The following is a 22,182-nucleotide window of genomic DNA, read 5'->3' on the forward strand; positions in this document are numbered from 1 at the left end:
AGTTGCCAGCCACTTCTTTTCACCTGACAGTGTGGAATTTCACCGGCAGCACATAGTGCGTGGGAGGATCACACTATTCCCATGATGGTGTTTGTTAAATTGCGTGCTTATGCTTTTTGGATGCTTGCTTGTTAGCCTACTTCTTGCACAGCCAGAGTGACAGCCTTAAATGAAATGGATTATAATTCTACCGCCTCTACTTCGACTATACCAGGTTGACGTGTGTGTGTGTGTGTGTGTGTGTGTGTGTGTGTGTGTGTGTGTGTGTGTGCATGTGTGCGTGCGTGCGTGCGTGCGTGCGTGTGTTTCCATATAGTCAACCTCATCTCCTTCCCTGCAGGTGTATGTATGAGGGATTACGTACAGCATTGGGTGCTCTGGGAAGATATGGCTGCCCTATTATGACCCTTTCACTGATACTAAGCCATGGCGAGATAGCAATAACACACAGTATCACACGGTAACCCTGTGTGTGCGTGTGTGTCCTATAAGATTGTATGTTCTTACTTGTATCAATCTGTTGATAAATCAATACTCATGTTATTAAATAATAAATAATAAACGACTTCAAATACATGAGTTAATTTATCATGGACTCGAAGGAAAGACTTATCCACTTGCAAAGAAAGCACTTGCTTGGGTGGCGTGCTATAAGATGGACAAGGTCTGGCCATCAAACCTGCCAAACAACATGAAATCAAACCTTTTCAAATCAACCATTGAACCTGTCCTTACGTTTCCGAAACTTGGACCCTCAACACCTGACTCCACCAATGACTCATTGGATGCAATAGGTTCAGAACTTCTCCTGGAAGAAGCATCCAACTTTGCAGCAAATATACAGCGACATACCTTGTCTCAGTACGCCTCATCGAACACTGCACTCAATTCGCTGGCCACTTCTTCCACGCTAAAGACGAGCTAAGATCCAAACTATTGCTATGGCCGCAAAATTACTTACTCTGATGTGATTGCCAGAGACACTGGTATTGACCTTGAAAACCTGGGAACTGTCATGGACGATCCCAAGTGCTGGAAGACTGTTGTGCGAGGACTTTCGGCCAAGACCGCAAGATGATTATGATTTAATATAGGATATATGGTGGAGTATAAATTGCCATTGCTTTGAATACTTGTGCCTTCTTTGTATTTCCAGATTTGAGAAGGAGAGTTCCTCTATCAAGAGCTGGCTGGACAGGTGTGAATCTGTCTGCTGTCCCGACACCCACCTACTTCCTGCAGACAAAGTAAAGCTTAGGAATGAACTACAGAATGTACAGGTAAATCTTTTTAATAGTCTTTACTTGTTTCAATTCAGCTGATTTTTCATAATGAGACACAAATAGGAAGATGCTGCTTTTTAAGGCTGAAATGTTTGTTCTGTTGTCACTTGGTTTCTGTTATCCAGTTCACTTGCATTTTTGTGTGTCATCTAGATGGTTTTCTTTGTTTGATTTTTTTAAACGTTTTCATAAGACTCATCAAGTTTTATTTTTGATCTCACCTATTATACAATACAATATGTTGTGTGTGTGTGTGTGTGTGTGTGTGTGTGTGTGTGTGTGTGTGTGTGTGTGTGTGTGTGTGTGTGTGTGTTAGCATTTTTATATATGCAAATGTATACATTTAAAACTCTAAATAAATACTGTATTCACCCATACAGGAAATGCAGAAGGAGGCACCATCCCATGATGCTCTGCTTCAGGGTCTAGTGAGTCTGGGCGTCTGTCTGTACCCCACAGCACCTGAAGCATGTGTCCAAGACCTCACTGATGATCTCACACAACTGCAGGAGAGATGCACTTCACTGAAGGACAGCATGGCACACAGGTAATTGTTTGGTTTTAGATGATTATACAGATTATTTAAATGTATTTATCACTCCAAGAACGGATTCCACCATTGGTCTTCGCATCTTTTTTCTGATTGTTCACTTTGTTAAATGTAACTCCATCCAAACAGTAGCCTACTACGATACTTTCTTCCTCGTCTCTGCAGGCTTGAGCTGCTGCAGTCTCAGCTGTCACAGCTGGAGCTGTTTGACCAGGCGCTGCTGACACTGACCCAGTGGAGTGAGAGCTTCCTGTCCGGAATCAGAAGTACTTCCCAGGTCGATATCACCGACCTGGAGGCTGCAGTCGCTAAACTCAAGGTGATGACTCAGTCATTTGTTGTATTTAGTAGTCTCCTTTATAGGCCTTTTTATGAGTACTTTGGAGATATAATTTTATATTGGTTGCTGTTGAAGCTCATAGAAATTTACTGATCTAATTGAGCCATCTTTTCCCAGGAACATGAGACAAACCTGCAGGAGCATGCATCTCTGAGAGAGACCCTCCAGCAGAGAGAGGCCTCCCTCTTTCCCTCCTCCATCCCAGAGGCACAGCAGCAGCTCCAGGGCCGGAGGGAGGACTGCCTGCAGCCACTCAGCGAATCCCAGCGACTGCTGCTCCTCCGTGGGGAGTGCCTGGCCGAACTGGCGCTTTTCCTCGAGAAGCACACAGCGGCAGCCAGCGCCGTACGGCGCCTCCATGAGGCGGTGGAGGGCAGGGGCAGCTGGGACCGCTCCAAGGCCGAAGAGCTGCACCGCGGACTGGGGGAAACGGCCGGGGACGTGGCCCGGCTGGAGGCTCAGGCGGTGGGGTTAGACGGGCGGCTGACTAAGGCGCACCTCCACCTGGGCGGGGCAGAGTGGCGGGGCCCCAGAGACGGGGGTCAACTCCAGGGGAGAACGTCCTGCAGGGGACAGGCTGTGGCCCTCATGATGGCTCTGGAAGGGGTGCAGAGGGGTCTGGGTTGGAGGCAAAGTGAAGCAGAGGCCTTAGGGGCCCTGTGGAGCTCCTTCAGGGAGAGGAGGGAAGAGGTGATGAAGAGTCTGAGGAAGTTGGAGGAGGAGGCGAGGCAAGAGGGGGCCAGAGAGAGCTCCGTACAGGCCTTTCAAAATAGGTAATTACAGGGTTATTGGGACACTTGGATTAAAACCAGGATGACCTACTGTATGCTTATCCCTTTTGGTGTAAACGCAGCATGACACCCCTGTTTAAACCCCTGTTTATTTCGATCCACAAATCCAATTTGGATTACATCTTAAAATTCAATCCCTGGAAAATGAGTTGTATTGTGTTTGGAACCGGACTGTAATCCTCATTGTGTTCCTCTGCACCTATTTCCCCCAGGCTGCGTTTCTTCGTCCAGCTGGAGGATGAGCTGCAGTCCCTGCAGCACTCCCAGCAGTGGCTGGAGGAGAGGGGAAGCCAGCTGGCCCAGAGAGACAGCGAGCTGGCCGGGGAGGCTGTCAGGGAGGTGGCCCTGGTGAAGACCGCCTGGGAGGGCGTCAGGACTCTCATCACCGATGGGTGAGGGAGGGAGAGAATTAGATTTGTCAATCATAATTGTCATCCTTAGCTGTCAGCAATGGAATGTCATACATGCTGATGGCAGCAATAGAAACTTATCAACCAAAAAAGAGAGACACTTCTGAATGTTTTGAACTTCTGAATGTATCATTTTAATGCAATTACAGAATCCACTCCATCTGTACCATCTAACATCCACTGTCGGTCAAAAGGTAATCCCTTGTCTTTTTCTCTCTTTCTCCCCATGCAGTCAGGAGCTGAGTGGAGTTTTGGTCGATCTTCTCCGTCAGTTCCACAACCTGAAGTCGATCCTCAGCACCGCTGTGGAGAATGCCCAGGCTGTCTCTCACAATCTGCCCGACCATCACCACAACCCCGAGGAGGCCAAGAGGACCTTCACACGGGTCAGAGCCTTTCTTTTCTTCATTCTTCCTTAAAAAAAAAATGCTTTTGTTGCACTTTTGCTTTCGTGGAATCAGACAGAGTGCTTTGGATGTTCTTACCTTTCTGATAAATAACTGCACTGTATAATTATGTGGTTGTCAGTTCATATTTAGATTGAATAGTACCACTCAAGATGCTACTTGCATATGGGTCAAAGGACTCCACTGCAACTTTCAGAAATAGAATCACACTTTGGCAGTGAAACCCTGAATTCCCTGCCAGATTGTATTTCTCCCTCTAGTGGCGGCGTGTTGTCATTGCATCTCGATCCTGCTCTGTGCTTCCAGCATGAGGCGGTGCAAGCAGAGCTGAGAGATAAACAGGAGGACATGGACCAGCTCATCAGCACAGTGGAGGACCTGCAGAGAGAGCTGGAGAAGGTTCCCAGCTGTGACACACACTCCATCCAGAGAGACATGGAGATACTGAGAGACCAGTGGCTGGAGGTGAGGGATGAGTTCATAAAAAGAAATAGAGTCCGCACACTGCTTGACTTGCTCCCAGTCGATTTATTTTTGACGTTTCGGTCAACAAGGACCTTCTTCAGAAATCTTCATTTCTGAAGAAGGTCCTTGTTGACCGAAACGTCAAAAATAAATCGACTGGGAGCAAGTCAAGCAGTGTGCGGACTCTATTTCTTTTTATGTTTCATTGCTTTTGTCCTGCACCTGCAATTTGAGTGGATGTGCGCGCTCTACTTTTTATATGAGGGATGAGTTCATGCCTCCCAAATGCTTTCCGAAAGATTTAAACCATGGAGGGTTCGACAATAGAAATGAGTAGTTAGTTCTTGGTTAAATAGCATTTTCAAATATTTAATTTTGCAGGGTAAAACAGTGAGTGCGAGACAACATATGATCCATCACTGAATCGTCCTGATCCTATATAAACCCCATCTGCCTGGTACTCCACGCAGGATAAAACAAATGCTAATACTGTCAAGTCTGGAGCTGGAATTCGATAAAGATTATGAAGAGTATGAAGGGCTTTGTGCAGTTTTCTTCCTGTTAGTAGGAAAAATGTTAAATAATCAATTATAAAGCCCACAGTCCAGAACTGCCAAACACTCGAGTTGGTGCTCTTTTAAGCGTATTTTGTTTCTGCCTGTATTTCTGTCTATTGTACTTTTCTCTCCCAGTGTGGGATGCAGCTGGCTGCTCAGCTGTCACAAATGAGACAGAAATATAAACAAGTCTAGACATGTTATCTGCTTTTCTGTCTGTCCCTCACTTCTCATCCCTGCATCTGTCAAGCCAATTAAGTCTCCTCCTCCTTCCTTCTCCCAGAAGCATACCAGCCTTTGTCAAAGACAGAGAGAGAGAGGGGTGGGGGTAGAGAGAGAGAAAGAGAGAGGGGGGGAGAAAGCGAGAAAGAGGGCGAGATATGTACTATGTCCTGATTGCTGGTCTCTGTTCCTCCAGGTTTCCGAGAGAATACAAACCAACACAGAGCGACTGGGTTACTGCGTCTCCCTATGGGACGACCTCAAGACCATGGAGCAGGACATCGACCAATGGACCGCCGCCTCCATCGCCGACCTCACTGACGGCGTCGCCAATCTCAGTGACAAGCAGAAGACGGAGGCCCGCCTTGCCACCTTTCAGGTGAGAGGATGAGCGTGTGAATGATGTCAGCGGTGTCGTGTTCAGAGCTCGGGGGAGTCAGTGTGATGGTAATGACCCGCACTTTGAACAACAGGTGGAGGTGGAGAGGAGGGAGCAGAGGCTGGACGCCCTGCAGGAGAGAGTGGCCGAGCTGAGGGAGCTCGCCAAGCTGCAGGACACGCCGATACAGCTGCAGGTGAATATTGTGGGGTGCAGAAATGGGACTTTGATGAGAAATTATACCGTTATAATGGTAATTTATAATAATTACTGTATTTATACAACTTTTGTTTCTGACTCCACATTGTGATTGGAGTGATCAAGTGAGATTTTTGTTTTATTGCTGAGCAACAAGTAACTGTTTATGTGTTGACAGATTGTCAAGCTTGTATCCTTGTTTAATGTTTGATATTAATGTAAAAATCTGTCTTCTATGTATTTCTTTAGTATAGAGCTCAAAGACCAATTACTATAAAGGTCAAAACGTAAAAATATAATAATAACGAAATATCAACTAGAGACCATCTTGCAATGGGATCACACCAGTCTCAATGCCCGTGACTTGAATGTGGGCCAAGGGCGTAAAGTGGGTCAGCCAATTGCCCTTCCCAGCTTCTTACCCCCAGCCCTTACTTGCTCAGACCACATCCATCTTCGAACTCGGCCTTCATTGTGATCTCAGGAGGTAGAGCGTCCACTAATCAGAAGGTCGGTGGTTCGATCCCCGGCTCCTCCAGTCCGCATGTCGAAGTGTCCTTGGGCAAGACACTGAACCCCGAATTGCCCCCGATGGCTGTGTCAGCACCCTGCGTGGCAGCTGGTCACCTTCGGTGTGTGAATGGGTGAATGTAGGCACATTGTAAAGCGCTTTGGATAAAAGCACTATATAAATGCAGTCCATTTACCATCTCAAATACACACCTGTAAAGTTTCATGACTGCACCTCGCACGGTTGTGACGCTATCGCGTTGATCTGTCCACAGACAGACAGACAGAACAACTGGCAAAGTACTCAAAACTGTTTCTGTGGTGATTCCCGCTACAATAGGTGTACCCAGGACCACACACACACACACACACACACACACACACACACACACACACACACACACACACACACTCACTCACACACACACACGCACGCACGCACGCACTCACACACGCACTCACACACACACACACACACACACACACACACACACACACACACACACATACACATACACACACACACACACACACACACAGTGGAAACAATACCAGCCACAGTCAGACACGCTGGTAACAAACATAAAAGGAATATAAAAGCGCAGCTCCATAAAAACATGACATTAAAGCAGTCCAAATATGGCATAATGAAAGGAAAAGAAAATAGTCTCCAGAGCTTGCAGTCTAATAGTGGGCTATATTAGTCTCAGCTCTAGCTCTTTGAAGGTGTTTACACCATATTTTAGCTTGTATAATGTAGTTAAATGTCTCTCATTTACCCAGGTCCTGGAGTCGGACCTGAGGAAGAAAATGGCCCATGCCCAGGAGGTGTACAATCAGGCCAAACACGCTCTGACCTACTTCAGCTTCCAGAAGCAGCGGCTGGAGGACCTCATGTCCCAGATGGCCGAGCGGCTGGAGACAGTGGAGGGTTCTCTGTCTGACCTCACTGAAGCCACTTCTCCAGAAGACATCGACACCGTCAAGGTATGGCGCTATCATTCATGTTACTGTCATCTGTGGTAATAAGGAAATGATGCATTGGTACCATTTTTTTATTTTATTTATTTATTTATTTGACCTTTATTTATACAGGGAAAGGCCCTTGAGAGCAAACTCTCATTTACAAGAGCGCCCTGTTACAAAGAACACATACAGAAATGTACAGACAGAGATGATAAAACAGTTTAGATAAAACAAGTGCACTCTTCACGTACAGTGCTTTCGAGGGGTAGATTCCAGGGAGATCAGTTGCTCCAATTTTAAAGTGTCCTGGAGCCATTTATTGTCTATATTTTGTCATCATGATGATACATGGTATGTGGGACATGATGTCGTCATGGTGGCGTCTGTGTGTTGACACAATAACTCAAGAACAATACATGAAAGGAACTTACTGACATACTGACACCACAGGTTCTCCCTTTAGAGTAGATGATCTAATTATATTTTGGGGTGCCTTGCTGCATACATTTGCATATTAATGAGGAAAAACAGATTTCCTTGACACTACTAGAACTCCTTAATGCTTTAAGATAGTTCATTTTAATGTCCCATGTGTTATGTGAAGACAAGTATGTTGACATAAAATTAATAGATTCATTAACTTTATTTATTGCCTCATTAGCACAATTTGTTATGTTTAATATATGATGGTGATTATGGCGGGGCAAAAGGAAGCCCTCCTCTTGTTTTAATTCTTTAGCACCTCCCCAAAGTATAGTACTCTTCTACCATAAGATAAACGTATCTCTTAGTTCTCTCTTACTGCCAGAATGAAACCCCTGAAGCTGCGAGGCATTCAGTGCCTTGCTCACGGACACTTCAGCAGGGCGGATTTTATCGTGGGTTTAAACCTTCACCTTCCAGTTGAAGGACAGTCTCCCGACTCATGCCGCCAAACCTGCCGCCCCAATAGACCATAAAGCAAAGCAAAATCCAATGATGATGATGAAGCAAAGTCAAGTCTTTTTTCCTCTTATTTTCTCGCCCCACTTGGGTGACAGGACCTGCAGAGCGTTGTGCAGCAGCAGAGGGCTGACATGGACTCGGCGAGGGAGGCTCTGAGCGCTCTGTGCAGGTCACATCCGTCCCAGGAGCTGTCTCGCCTCTCCTCCGACCTCACCTCCATCGCCAAGCGCACAGAGGGCGTGGCCCAGCGCTGTGCCAGGACCAGAGGCAGCCTGCAGGATGGACTGCAGCTCCACTTCAACGGTAACGGATGTGACTGCACACTTTGTGTTGGATTTCAGGCTTAGATTCTGTTTTGTGAAGTTAGATTTAGGATGGATAGACTGTGTCCAAAAAGGATTTATTTTTCTTTACTTTCATCCAATACGTTGAGTGATTTATTTGACTGTAATTGCACTCAAGTAGCCACCATAACGGACTCCCTGATGAGAACAAACATTTCAAATAATGCTAAATATCTGATAATCACCCAATAATCCTGCAACACAACATGATTTACGCGGTAGTGGTGCAACACACTTAGTCTTGATTATCCATGATTTTCCCCTAGAGCACTCTCAAACCGCCCACGACAACACACACTCCGTCGACCGTCTGGCACACCGGTGCACTCTCGTTGCACCGACACACACCTGTGCCTCGGAGAGTAATGTCAGTCTCGTCGCATCTGCTCTCGAGGGAGTCGTTTTGGGCTTGTTGCCAAGGCAACGTGTCGCCGCACCATGCGGACACACCCACACATCCCATCTGCCTTTGGCGCGTCGTCCTCTGCCCGCTCTCCTCCTCCCGCCTCCTTCCCTCTCACATCCGCTCTGCCTCCCCTCTCCCTCACTTTCCGTGCAACTTCTCTCTCTCTCTCGTTTTCCCCTCAGCCTTTATTTCTTGTCGTCTTTTCTTCCTCTTCCTCGGAGCAGAGCTGGTCCAAGACTTCCACTCCTGGCTTGCAGAGCTAAAGGCGGAGCTGAAAGAATTTTCCAACCAATCGGGAGACGTTGCAACCCTCGGAGCCAAGTTGCACAGGCTGAAGGTACTGTTTTGCACCGTACTGTATTTTTCCCACAGTGTTGTCAATATGGTGCTGTGGTTACCCAGAGGCCTCTATACCTGTATGCTATCAAACTTTGTCATGGTTTACAGCACTTGAGTATGCAATAATAATAATAATAATGATGATAATGATAATGATAATGATAATAATAATAATGATAATAATGATAATGATAGCAAAGTCAAGTTATATCATTGTGAATCTTTAAAATGATCTTTTAATTAATTAATTGATTAAATTAATTTTACACTTTAGCCGTGAATTTATTGCAGAAATTCACAGCTAAATGTGATTCCCCACACATAATTAGAAAGAATACGCCATAGTAATAAATGCATTATGGGACTGTACAAAATCCGGACCTGAAAAATATGAACAGAGCTCTGACTTGTTCCTAATTGTGTATGAATACAACTGATTGTTGACTCAATCATTTAACATGGACACATCAGGATTAATCAGCCACATGTTCGTCCCGCTACATCCACAGGTGTCAGTGGAGCGTACGTCAGAGGGGGAGCAGCGTCTGCCGCAGGTCTGTGAGGAGGCTGAGAAGCTCCAGCTCCACCTGCCCAAGGCTGGAGCTGCACAGGTCCAAGAGCATCTCTCCTCCTGTCAGAGAGAGTGGAGCAGCTACCTGGATGCATGCTCTCAGAGCCAACGAGACCTGGAGGAAAGCATTGACCTTCTGAAAGGGTGAGTGAGTCTTGTTGTATCTCTAACAAGTGTGAAGGTTAGTGTTTGAGTATGTATCTACTGTATATTATCAATATGAATCAAGTTATGTGAATGTTGGTATAATATGCCTCTCCTCTCCTCTCCTCTCCTCTCCTCTCCTCTCCTCTCCTCTCCTCTCCTCTCCTCTTCTCTCCTCTCCTCTCCTCTCCAGCTTTGATGACTGTGTGGAGGGTATAAGAGGCTGGCTGGAGCAGATGGAGCTCAACCTGAAAAAGGAGCCTGTTCTCGGAGCAGAGAGTCAGCAAGGAGCCCCCGATGGCACGGAAGAGTTGGAGAGAATAGAGAACCTTCACAAGGAGCTTCTAACAAGAAGGTTTGTGTGAAGGCTCGCTGGAACGCCATAGCATCCACCTCAGTCTTTTGAGATCTTGACTTTCAACTATTCTGATATACAGTACTGTAACAACATAAGACTGTCTCTTACCAGGGGCTCTGTGGAGCGTCTCTGCCAGGAGGCTCAGTCTCTGTCCGAAGCGGGCCGGGGGTCAGGAGGAGAGGTGAGGGTGACAGGTCAGCTCCAGATGGAGCACCAGGCCCTGCTGAAGGCAGCCAGGGAGAGGCTCCGAGGCTGCCAGGAGTGCCAGGCCTTTGGGGAGACGCTCCAGGGGGTCTGGGCCTGGCTGGAGGAGATCCAGGAGAGACTGGGGACAGTAGACAGCACCATGGGGACTAAAGAGCAGTTGGAGCAGAGGCTAGAGACTGTGCAGGTGAGATTAGAAGTAAATCAGGAATTTGTCTTGATGGCAATGATGCAAAGACATATTGAGAATTAATGAGTTTCACAGTAGATACTGACACAACATTCAAGAAGGTTCAGGGACAATGCAAATGGACAGTGAACTTAGATAGGCAGTAGATGTCACTGTACAATACATAGACTGCATACATAGACATTATTTAAAGTGATTTTTACTCAAATCTTTTATCATAATGCACTTATTCATAATTTTTCATATACACAGATACCATTGTTAACTCATTGAGTGCCAAGGACGGACATGTTCGTCATTTCAAATAGTAACGTAGAGTGCCAAGGACGGACATGTTCGTCAATTGCGTTTTTTGACGGTGGGGCGTCGATCAAAGCCTTCTGCCTCTGATGTACAAATATTATAGCTATTGGATGTGTCTAACCTATTTTACAGAACCCTTAGGTGGCGACAGTGCTCTCCACATAACAGAAAGGCAAGGAAAAAACAAAGAAGAAGTCGTTATGGAAACGGAAATCGCATCGCATCCGTATGCATCGATATGCTGAAGCACGTTACTGCAGCTGTGCCTGCAGCAGCCAATCTGCTCCCACAATTGAGCCGCTCCGTGTCGGTTGCGACAGCAAATCCGCACATCCACACCGTGGAGTTGTTATTATGCTCAACTGGAAGCATCGTTGCCGGTGACAAACACACGCGGAACGCTGTAAAAAAGCCTGGCTGTCCGCACCCTTCACTGTGCGCACAGCAAACTCAGCAGAGAGCCACCACAGACAGGAGGAGGAGTGTGCAGTTGAGGCGAGGCGAGGCGGGGCGGGGCGGGGCGGGGGGGGGGGGGGGCACGCAGAGCAGCACGCAACACCCAGACAGACCCAGGCAGCAGGACAGGATTGACAAACGCAAGCCAGAATATCCGATGCCCACCAGCAGCAAATCAAAACCAGCAAGAAGCTGCAACCAGCAGCGCACGCAGGGGCCAGCGCTGCTGGTTGTAGCTAAAAATATTATTCTGCCAAACAAAATTCCCTGGCCTAAACTGTTTTATTGAAGGAAATTATTTTTGAGGTGTGACTACATTAGAAAAGATTAGCTTCAGAGTCAGTGATGTGCTTGAAATGATTAATTTCACAAAAGGCCAATTATCTCAGCTTCTAGAAAAAAATTGCTATTTTTGGATGAATCAAGCTATCTTCTCCGGCTCATAACTAAAGAACGGAAAATGGGATCAATAAACTTTTTTTTGCAGATGATAGAATAGAGTCTCATCGTTCTTTGTGCGTGTTCAGTGTTTACATAGTAATATCACACAATATTCTGTGGGCCTCGAGAAATCACTGAAAACGCTCTGAAACTCTGGCACTGGGAGCGTCCGTTCTCCAAAAGTGGCTGGCACTCAATGAGTTAATAGCTCATTTTACTCTGACAAAACTTTCTTGGACAGAATTCTGTTACAATTTGATGATGTAAACACAAGAGGGGGCTGTTTGCCTGAGAAAGTTTTCCATCCAATGTTACATTATGTCCAATCCAAATCACTTCACCATGACCCCGCTTTGTGTGCACAGGACATCCTGCTTTTGAAGGGCGAGGGCGAGGTCAAGCTGAACATGGCGATGGGAAAGGGTGAGCTGGCGCTGCGCAGCTACGGGGAGGCCGGACAGGAAGTGATTCGCTCTCAGCTTCAAGAGGTGGAGGATGCCTGGGCCACGCTGCTAGTGACCACAATGAGCTGTCACAGGTAGGGAACCCTCGCCCGCAAAATAATATAAGATTACATCATACAATATTGATAAGATATCCTAATAACACTCATTCGCCAGATTTTGCAACACACAGAAACGACCTTTAACTTTTATTTTGTGTCATCAATCGTATTATTGAATAATTAAATGTTACTGGGCAAATTGCTGGGAACTGATCATTTTCATTCTAGCCACTCTTTATTTCTGCTTTTTATACTGTTAAATGTGTCATTAAAAGCCTTGGGCACTATATAGGCCACTTACCTGTGTGCCAGAAGATCTTCTCTCATGGGAACAGGCTATTTCCATCATGTGAGATTGATGTCTCAATGCCATTAATTACTATTAGGTTAAGTACATAATGAGAAGTATTTGTCTCATTTTGTAACCCTGACTGATGTATCTGATTTGACGTGCGTTGTTGTGTGTGGGTGCATGCATGTATGTATGTATGCAGGTGTGTGTGAGTGTGCATGCTTGGATGTGCGCTTAATTGAGCAATTATTGCCCCTCCTGCTAGAATGAATTGATCTCATTAGGGACTAAATGGCGAATGGCAAATGGTGGGTCTCACATGGGGTGTGTTTGTGTTTTAAGGAGAGAGGAACAGTGGGGGGGGGGGGGGTAAGAGGTAGCAGGTGAAACAGAGGTGCATGTGTGTGGATATTGGCGTTATTGGTGTGAACAGATGGGGCAAGGAAAATTGTGTGTGTGTGTGTGTGTGTGTGTGTGTGCGCCCGTGTGTGTGCACGCGCGTATGTGTTTGAATCACCCTATTACAGTAAAGGGGATAAGCCACTGTTATACACAGTGTCTATTTCTAGGCAATATCCTGCATCTGGAGTACACATGGTATCAATATAGTAGAGTCAGAACATACACAGTATGTGTTTGTCTATAACATCTATGTACATACTACAGTACATGAACTGAGTTGATAGTAATCAGATTACAAATAGTGTTCTATAAAAAAGGGTCACTACGTGTTGGATTACTCATTTAGCTTTTATGGTTACAGTATATGGACCATGTTATATGTATCATAATTTTACGTCTGCAAATGCTTGATAATAAGTCTACTATATGGAATAAATTGTTTCTTCAACTTCATTTTCTCAATTACTTTTTCATCATACAAACAACCTCTGTGTAGGATACTGTACATGTTTGTTCAGATTGTGTCTGTTCATACATCCTCTATATTTCCCATGTGTGCCAGTGATATAGACTAACATTGACATCTGCTCTCTCTCCACCAGCCGATTAGAGTGGACCGTGTCCCAGTGGGGGGGCTACCTGGACAGTGCAGCCCAGCTGCGGTGCTGGATGGAGGCCGTGGAGGTGGAGGTGTGTGCCCCTCTCACCCCTCAGCCTGGGCCCAGGGAGAAGGCCTCCCAGCTTGACAGGCTGAGAGCCTTACTGGCTGACCTGGAGGACCACCAGGTGGCACTGTCCAGCCTGGAGGAAAAAGCCAGGGAGCTCTTCAAGAAGACCGGGGATGCCAGCTTTAACCACGGTGCCCGCACCCAGCTGCAGGTGCAGTTTGATGACCTCACAGCCTTGGTGGAGGTATGGAGGATGTTTTTTGTTAAAATGTTAATTATCATACAAACACAGGAAAAACCATATGATATGACAGTTGAGTGCTGTATTCCTCATAAATTCTTCAATCTCTTCAGCTGGTCTATAATTTTAATAACGTTACAACGTTTAATTCCTCTGACAATGTGATACTGATGGTGTGGCCAATGAGCCCTGGATCTATTTGTATTTTAACAGCTGTCAAATAAAAATCAATCAATCAACCCCTGCAAAAAAAATTACAAGTACATTGATTTGCCTTGCACTTGACATTCTTACGCCACAGTCCTTTCTGACTGCTTGTGTCTGTTCTGTAGGAGAGAGTACGTCGGGCACAGGCCGTGGTGTTGGAGCACCAGGAGTACTTGGAGGCCATCAGGGAGCTCACTGATTGGCTGATGTCTGCAGGGGAGGAGCTACAGCATTGGTCTGATACATCAGGAGACTCCACCTCCATCAAAAGGAGACTGTCTGAAGTGAGGGTAAGGCAGATGACCATCACCATACACAGACGACCTCATCTACAGTACATCAGTGTATAGCAGGGATTCAATAAAGGAGCCTAGGACACAGCACAAGGAAATGCAATACTGTTCTAACATCTCGGTTAATTGAAATTTATTTGCAGTTGAAATGCAGGAAGAAACCAATGTGGGACCCAGAGTGGCAGATCAGTTTAGATCTGAGAGGTCGTAAGTGTTGATCTCTCACTGAACTCTACTTATTATTGGCTGAATATGGGGACTAGTATACATGTACTGTATGTAGACCAGCCACTAAAAGGATTTGAAAAGAACCAAAGTCCTACAGTAATTAAGCAGTTCCTGAAAATTGGGTTCTCGACCCATACTAGAAATTACACTGACACGAAAGCCTGTGAAGCAAGGATAGTTAGAGTACTTAGAGCCAGTGAGGCAGACTGGTGGATTGTGCTCAGGTGTATTTGAATTTGTATGCAGATATTAAGAACATTATTGTCAAACAAATTATAGAATATTTACTTCATAAAATATCAAATGCATACATTTATAATCAACTGTGCTCTTCCAAGTTAACACAGTTTTGACCAAGTTCACTTGCTCATAATATCTGCTGGCCCCTTTGTATAATTACGCTTTGGTCAGTGTGACATTTTGAAGCAATCACAATAGATCTCTGTTCCTCATATATCATCAATATGTGTCACAGTACAAAATAATAATCCAACCCAGTATATTATTAACAGATGGTGTGCATTTGTATTTTGAAGTAATTATAACAGTAACCGTACCTCCTAACTCAGGTTTTGAGTGTAAGATGTGCATGCTTCATGCATGTGTTGGCCTGTTAACACTGGGGGTGAAAATATACCCACTCTCAGCTTAAAGGTGTCATTTCTATGCTATGTTGCTACGGCAACTGCTTGTATCATCTGATCTAATCTTGTAATCGAGTAATGCAAGCATACCATCTATGGAGGGGCGCAACCCTCCATGTATGGAATTGGAACTGATGCTCAGTTAGTTGGGTTAGTTCCCGCATCAGCGCCAAATCTCTCTATCCCTCTTGGCCCATTTCCCTGCCTACTGTATGAGCTGTTTTAATACCCTGTGAGAAAAACTGGCAAAATGAAGTCGAAATGGAATTAATGCCCAAGCTTTCCCCCGTTCAACAATTCCACAATTACAGGCAAGAAATATTGATTTGCATTTAAATTTCACACATGGGTCCTAATTATCACGTTATAAATGTGTTGGCGGAGCCCCAGTGTGGAGCATTTTAATAACGGAGTAAAAATAATTCCATGTATACACACAAGCTAATTGGAGTATTTTGATTCCCCATTTCATGGTGGTCTCAAGGTTAATGTTCATATCCTTCCACTCACACACATGACACAAGTGTTTGGATGGCGCTTTTTTTCGCCCATTTTATTCCCTCCATCAGCTGGCTGCTATCGCATTACACTCAAGTGTTTGCTCTTCACACCGTTCTGCCTCCCAAGTGCTACCTTTCACTCAGACTGACACGGAGACAGAGGGAGTGCCAAACAGGATGAAACAGAGAAAATAAAGAGTACAGCAAAACAGTGAGAGCTCAAATGAGATGGAGAGAAAAATGTACATCAAAACGAATGGCACAAAGACAGAACGAAAGACCGGGAGATAAAGATAGAAAGTGATGGAGCAGGAGATGAACGAAAGAAAACAAATATATATGTAGGCAGCTTTAAATAGAATCAACAGTACATCCGGAGGTTGCAGTTTCCGTAGCCAGTTTCCTTAGCAACTTTGTCTCCTCTCTCCCTCTCCCCCTCCCTCCATCAGGAGCGTGTAGAGTGCCGGCTGCGGGAGGGCCGTGAGCGTCTGAGCCGGGTGCGTCGGAGTGCCGCGTCCACGGCAGAGCACACGGCGGCAGGTGGCTGCGAAGCCATGGACCGCCAGCTGGGGGCTCTGGCCCAGGCTCTGGAGCAGTGGGAGGGGGCAGCGCTGAGGGCCCGGGATGGCCTGGAGGGGGCGCTGGCCACCGCAGCCGCCCAGGAGGAGGAGTACGGACGTCTGACCGCCCGGCTGGAGGAGGAGCTCAGAGAGTTGGACGGACGGCTGAGGGGGTGGGGCCAGGAGCTGATCCGGGCAGAAGGGCGGAGCAACGGCGAGGAAGCGGTGGAGGGGTGGCAACTGGCTAAGGTAAGGTTGGACTTAATTCTGGCTGCACCTAACAATTATTTTCATTGTTGATTAATCAGAAAAAGTTGCAGATTAATTTCATAGTTGCCCCACTATGATTAATCAAATAATCGTTGCAGCTCTAGTGCCAATTTCATCCACTGTTCATCTGCTCCAGAGCAAGAGTTGTCCAAAAACCTCAGCAGGGAAGGATTCATGACATCACTGATGATGTCACAATGTCTATGACATTGTCAGTGTGTATGGCGTCATCATTGATTCATGACATCACTGATGACATCACGATGACATCACAATTGCTTGGGTGACATCACTGATGACATCATCACCACAATGACATCACAATTACTCTGTGTGTAAGTGATTTGTGACAGACACTGATAATATCATAGACATTGTGACATCAGTGATCACTGATGATGTCACAATGGCTCTGATGACAGCACAATTGCTCAAGTGACATCACTGATGGTTTCATCACCAATGACATCACAATTGCCCAAGTGTGAATGTAGAAACATCATTATGACATCATCTGTGATACAGTACTGTATGTATAACACAAAAGTAGTGATATGGACACCAGGCTGAGAGCTTGGCTATCTTTCGGCGACCTGGCCACATTCTTCCTTGGGGACATACGGACATACGGACAGACCCTCTTATAGACGCCTCGCCCCCCTAGTGGCCATGCATTAATTATGGTTCTTGCTAATGAATAAATACTGTTCTGTTCATGTGGGATTTTGTTCTGAGTTGTGATGTGTGGACGATAATGATGGGAATCGCTTCTAGTAAAAAGTAAAACCCAAGGCTAATTTCGAAGTGATTACAGCAGTGTTGGTTGATGGAAAAGACACAGACACACACACACACACACACACACACACACACACACACACACACACACACACTCTCTCTCTCTCTCTCTCTCTCTGTCTCTGCACTGTGCAGATGTGCATCCTCTGCATTCAGCCGTTCTTTCTCTGCCAGTAATTATCCATTGTATTTGCAAAACCAGACTAAAAACAGATTAAGTTTGTAAATCAGCTTTGCCCGGAGTGACAGCTACAATCCCCTCGCTGTTTCCCGCTCTTCCCTCTCTCCTCCCCCCATTCTTTTTTGCCTTCTGCCATTCTTCTCCACTATTTCTCCCTCCCCAACTGTCTCTGGCCTCCCCCCTCTCCCCCCTCTCCCCCCCCCTCACACACTATCTCTCCCTCCCCAACTGTCCATCCCTCTGGCCTCCCCCCTCTCCCCCCCCCCTCACACACTGACTCGTCTGAACTGAAGATGTCTTCCTGCTAGACTAGAGGTTGTTTCTTGGATGATCTTCCTCCTCCTCCCGCCACAGGATGTTTACAGTAGAACTTGTTTCTCTGTATTGTCCAGGACATGTCGGCAGCACCGTGTATACACACCCTCACAACTCCTTCCTTAGGCATCTTGGGCCATGCGTCTCTCCTGTGTTGCTCAACAGTGAGGCTGTCAAAGAAACAGAGGAGGAGTCCTCCCCCCTCCTCCGCTTCTTTCTCTCCTCCTCCTCCTCCAGCCTGCTTCCTGTGTCCAGCCTTGTTTGTGTTACGCGCTCGTTTGCGTGCGTTTGAACCCCGCTGCATCTGCGAGGGCTGACAGCTGAATTCCACCGGGACTGAGAGAGAGGGAGAGAGAGAGAGAGAGAGAGAGGCAGGAAAAAAGAGTGTTAGAGGCAATAAGTGTAAGGAGCGGAAGGGGAGAAGGAGAAAGAGGAGAGGCGAGGGAAGCGAAAGTAACGGAAAGCTCGCGGAAGAGGGGAGGGGGAGGAGAGAGAGAGCAACGAGTCCAGGAGGACAGGCGAAAGTGAGAGAGAGAGAGAGAGAGAGATAGAGCAGACGAGAGGGAGGGACACAGCCAGTCGGGAGAGAGAAGAGGAGAGAGCATGAGGAACAAGCAAGAGTGTAAGTAGAGATTGAGTGAGTGTGTGTGTGTGTGTGTGTGTGTGTGTGTGTGTGTGTGTGTGTGTGTGTGTGTGTGTGTGTGTGTGTGTGAGAGAGAGAGCGAGAGGGAGGGAAGGGGTGGAGGAGTGTTTATTAGTCGTACGTCAGAAAGAGAGAGAGAGAGAGAGCTTGTAGGAATTTCATGAGTGCAGAATGTGAGGAGAGCGGGAGAATGTTAACGTTATCCACGGCTTCTTCCTGCTCTGGGAAGAACAGAAATGCTATTGTACCAGCAGCACTGTGAGTGTGTGTGTGTGTGTGTGTGTGTGTGTGTGTGTGTGTGTGTGTGTGTGTGTGTGTGTGCACGTGTGTGTGTGTGTGTGTGTGCACGTGTGTGTGTGTGAGAGTGTGTGCGAGTGTGACAAGAGTGAAAAGGAGCAAGCCAGGGTGTGAATAGGAATGCGTGTGCAGTTACTGAAGGGTGTCATGCGGATCCGTGGGGCGCTTGTCTCTCCTTGACTCACACACACACACACACACACGCACACACACACACACGCACACACACGCACACACACACACACACACACACACACACTGAGCCGGCCTGGTTGTGTTTGGTGTGCTTCAGGATATACTGGAGGGCTTGCAGAGCGCCGAGCCGATGGCGGAGAAGTTGAAGGGCCAGCTGAATGACCTGGTGCGCTACTCCAGGGACCTGGGCGCCCAGTCAGACCGGGTCACCGCTCTCATCAAGCAGCACAACAGGTGAGAAGAAACTTGGACAAAATGGTTTGCACGGATATGGAATGAAGTGGACCTTTATTAGCCCTGTGAGGAGTCTGTTTAGCACACGAGGAGAGAGAGCAGTGCACACAATCACACTCCACAGGCCATGAAGTGCAGTGTGCCTTCATTCCAGACATTGCACAACAAATTAATCCAAGAACCACAACAGTGGAAGGGGAAGTCCTCCCCCGAACACAGCTCACATGTCAGTGTGCTTAGCGGCAAGAGGGGCGCGCAGTTTTACAAGTTTGTGTGTGGTAGAGTGTGTGTTTGTGTGTGTGTGTGTGGTAGAGTGTGCTTGTGTGTTGGCCAGATGAGGGGTGAAAGGTGCCAGAAAGCCAGGAGTGGAGAGCAACAGAGCCACCGGTTGCTAAGCGACATTTATCCTCCGTACCTCACCTCTGCTCGTACGCTGTTGTTGTTTTGGTTGATGTCCTTCTGCAGTTTCACTTCCTGCAAGGCTGAATGTGTATATATATATATATATATATATATATATATATATATATATATATATATATATATATAGTAGTATAGTAGTATAGTATACATGTAGTAGTATAGTATACTGTATTTCCCCCCTGCTGATGCATGCTTGCGTCTGCTTACTGAGCTCTATTTGTTTGTCATTGTGCCCACAAGTGAGTCTGTGTTCATGGAGCCACATTTGGAGTCACATCTTGTGTTAATTGTAAGATAGTGCAGGCGAGTGTGACTAAGCTCTGTGACTTGACGTTTATTGGCAGGCATCTTGAGTGAGGTCAGCTCATTAAGAGGTGCTCTGCTGGGCCATTTGCCTTGGCTGTGTATCGGCCAAAACAGCACCCTCCTCAGTCCCCTGGCTTTCTGCTCTTTTATAGACTTGGCCTGTGTGCTCCTCGCACCTGTCCTGCATTAGGCACTGCAGATGGAGAGAGAGACAGACAGACAGACAGACAGACAGACAGACAGACAGACAGGGGGAAAGAAGGGAGAGGAGAGATAGAGGAGGGAAAGGGCAGTACCGCCCCCCCCACCCCACCCTCCTCTTCAGCTCTGGGCAGATTTTGTCTGTCACAGCAGAAAAAAGTGCTTCTCCGACACCCATGCCATCCCCACTGCGTTACCCTTTCATGCCCCCATCGCATCGTTAAAAACTCAAAGGTGTGTGTGTGTGTGTGTGTGTGTACGTGTGTGTGTGTGTGTGTGTGTGTGTGTGTGTGTGTGTGTGTGTGCGCACGTGTGTGTGTGTTTGGGCAGGAGGTTGTGTTGTCAGCTCTTCATGCCTCCCTTTGGACAGCACCTCACACAGCTGCTCACCTTGTCTTCTTGCTGTCATCCTTTCCATCACTGCTTCCGCTGCCCCGCCCCTCTTCCTCCTGTAACCTTCACCCACGACTCATTAATAGGAAACCTATGAATATTTTTTATCCTATTTCCTCTTTTCAATCTCAGGCTGTTGTTTGTGTCATGAATGTCTTGATGTTCCCCTATGTCAGGAGTAGTATGAACCATATTATTTTGACCCTGAGGTGTGCCATGTGGAATCATGTAACTTAACCTTAATATGGCATTGTCCTTTAATATTAATATGTGACTTATATGCAAATGGTTCCTAGTTCTTTTTTTATTCCTTTATTCTTTTCCCTATTTTGTAAAAAACAACAACAACAACAACAACAACAACAACAACAACATCAAGTGGTTGCTTTAAGGGTTACTGTAACTACGGTACTTACTTTAATTTCACTTCACTTTCTTTAACAGACACTTGTCACATTTAGGTATTATTTTTTTCCGTCTTCTAAAATGTCTCGAGTCGTTAGTATCACTAACAGTCTTTATTGGACATGACACAAGCTCACAGCTACTGTAGCAGTGCTCCTTGGTTTCAGTGATGACTGCTGAATAACAGTTACTGGTGAAGAGAAGATATGTGTATCGCCTTAAGTTTCCCTTCACCTCTCCCTCACCTTCCCCCTGGCATCCTGCCATATTCTCAGCCTCTCTCGCCCAGCGTCGCCCTGTCATCCGTCCTCTCCGTCTTGTCACCCTGTGAACTCTCCCCCCCCCCCCCCCCTCATATGCTCCCTCTCCACCCCCTCCTACGCTGTACCCCTCGCCCCCATCCCCCACTCTCCCCCTGCTGTCCCAACGCGCATTCCTTCCACTTCACCCACTTCTCCATTTCTCCACCTGCCTGTTTCTCATTCCTCCATGTCTCCTCTCATCCACATTGACGGTATCTGAACATCTGTATCAGTATCTGAGCATCTGCGCGTCTATCCCCTTTGTTTGAATGCCTATGGTGCATTCATGTGAGCAGTATATACACCAAACCCCTCCACTGGTTGTGACATTTGTATGTATTTAACCCGCATTGTGTAGTCCCCTCCGCAGCTGGGAATCGATCTCAGAACCTTCAGCTTGGGAGGTCGGACACACTAGCAAGGAGGCTAAAACCCAGCATCTGTCGCTAGAGAGAGTCTCTTAAGGCGTCGGGGAGGGAGGTTTACTCAGTGCACACAGCACGACCGCTGGCTACCGTTACATCGTACACTGACTTCACTTGATCTTGCCAAACCACCACAACGTGCCAACTGACCGCTTTTCTTCCCCCCCTGTCCCTCAGCCTGAGTCTCCGTGCCTCCAGAGAGTGTCAGAATAAGGAGCGCTTGTTGGAGCAGAGGTTCCGTGCCGCCTTGAGAGACTTCCAGCAGTGGCTGGTCAACGCCAAGATCAGCACCGCCAAATGCTTCGATGTGCCGCAGAGCGTCGCCGAGGCCTCCACCGCTCTGCAGAGGATCCAGGTAAGAGACTTGTTCTCCTCAACCCCTGATTTTAACTGTAACCCCAGATATCATTTGGCATTGGCAATCCAACTTGATCTGGTCAGTCAGTCAAGGCCCACCTTGACCATGCTTACTACT

At 46.7% G+C, this 22,182-nt stretch overlaps 1 protein-coding gene across 1 annotated transcript in view; it reads left to right on the plus strand.

Annotated features, from left to right (window-relative positions):
- The window catches only part of syne1a (spectrin repeat containing, nuclear envelope 1a), a gene marked incomplete at its 5' end in the record, with an annotated part of 194,546 nt that overhangs the window by 54,312 nt on the left and 118,052 nt on the right, over positions 1-22,182 (plus strand). Inside the window, 21 exons of the mRNA XM_083643019.1 lie at positions 1,157-1,280; positions 1,664-1,830; positions 1,999-2,152; positions 2,291-2,946; positions 3,177-3,356; positions 3,607-3,760; positions 4,088-4,246; positions 5,222-5,404; positions 5,499-5,600; positions 6,896-7,099; positions 8,119-8,326; positions 8,998-9,110; positions 9,622-9,827; positions 10,021-10,182; positions 10,297-10,576; positions 12,145-12,317; positions 13,581-13,890; positions 14,220-14,384; positions 16,209-16,568; positions 19,116-19,252; positions 21,885-22,062. Coding sequence (XP_083499145.1) covers positions 1,157-1,280; positions 1,664-1,830; positions 1,999-2,152; positions 2,291-2,946; positions 3,177-3,356; positions 3,607-3,760; positions 4,088-4,246; positions 5,222-5,404; positions 5,499-5,600; positions 6,896-7,099; positions 8,119-8,326; positions 8,998-9,110; positions 9,622-9,827; positions 10,021-10,182; positions 10,297-10,576; positions 12,145-12,317; positions 13,581-13,890; positions 14,220-14,384; positions 16,209-16,568; positions 19,116-19,252; positions 21,885-22,062 — 4,375 coding nt within the window. The remainder of the gene's footprint in view (positions 1-1,156; positions 1,281-1,663; positions 1,831-1,998; positions 2,153-2,290; positions 2,947-3,176; positions 3,357-3,606; positions 3,761-4,087; positions 4,247-5,221; positions 5,405-5,498; positions 5,601-6,895; positions 7,100-8,118; positions 8,327-8,997; positions 9,111-9,621; positions 9,828-10,020; positions 10,183-10,296; positions 10,577-12,144; positions 12,318-13,580; positions 13,891-14,219; positions 14,385-16,208; positions 16,569-19,115; positions 19,253-21,884; positions 22,063-22,182) is intronic.

This window comes from Poromitra crassiceps (assembly GCF_964638095.1).
Source record: "Poromitra crassiceps genome assembly, chromosome: 9".
NCBI lineage: Eukaryota > Metazoa > Chordata > Actinopteri > Beryciformes > Melamphaidae > Poromitra > Poromitra crassiceps.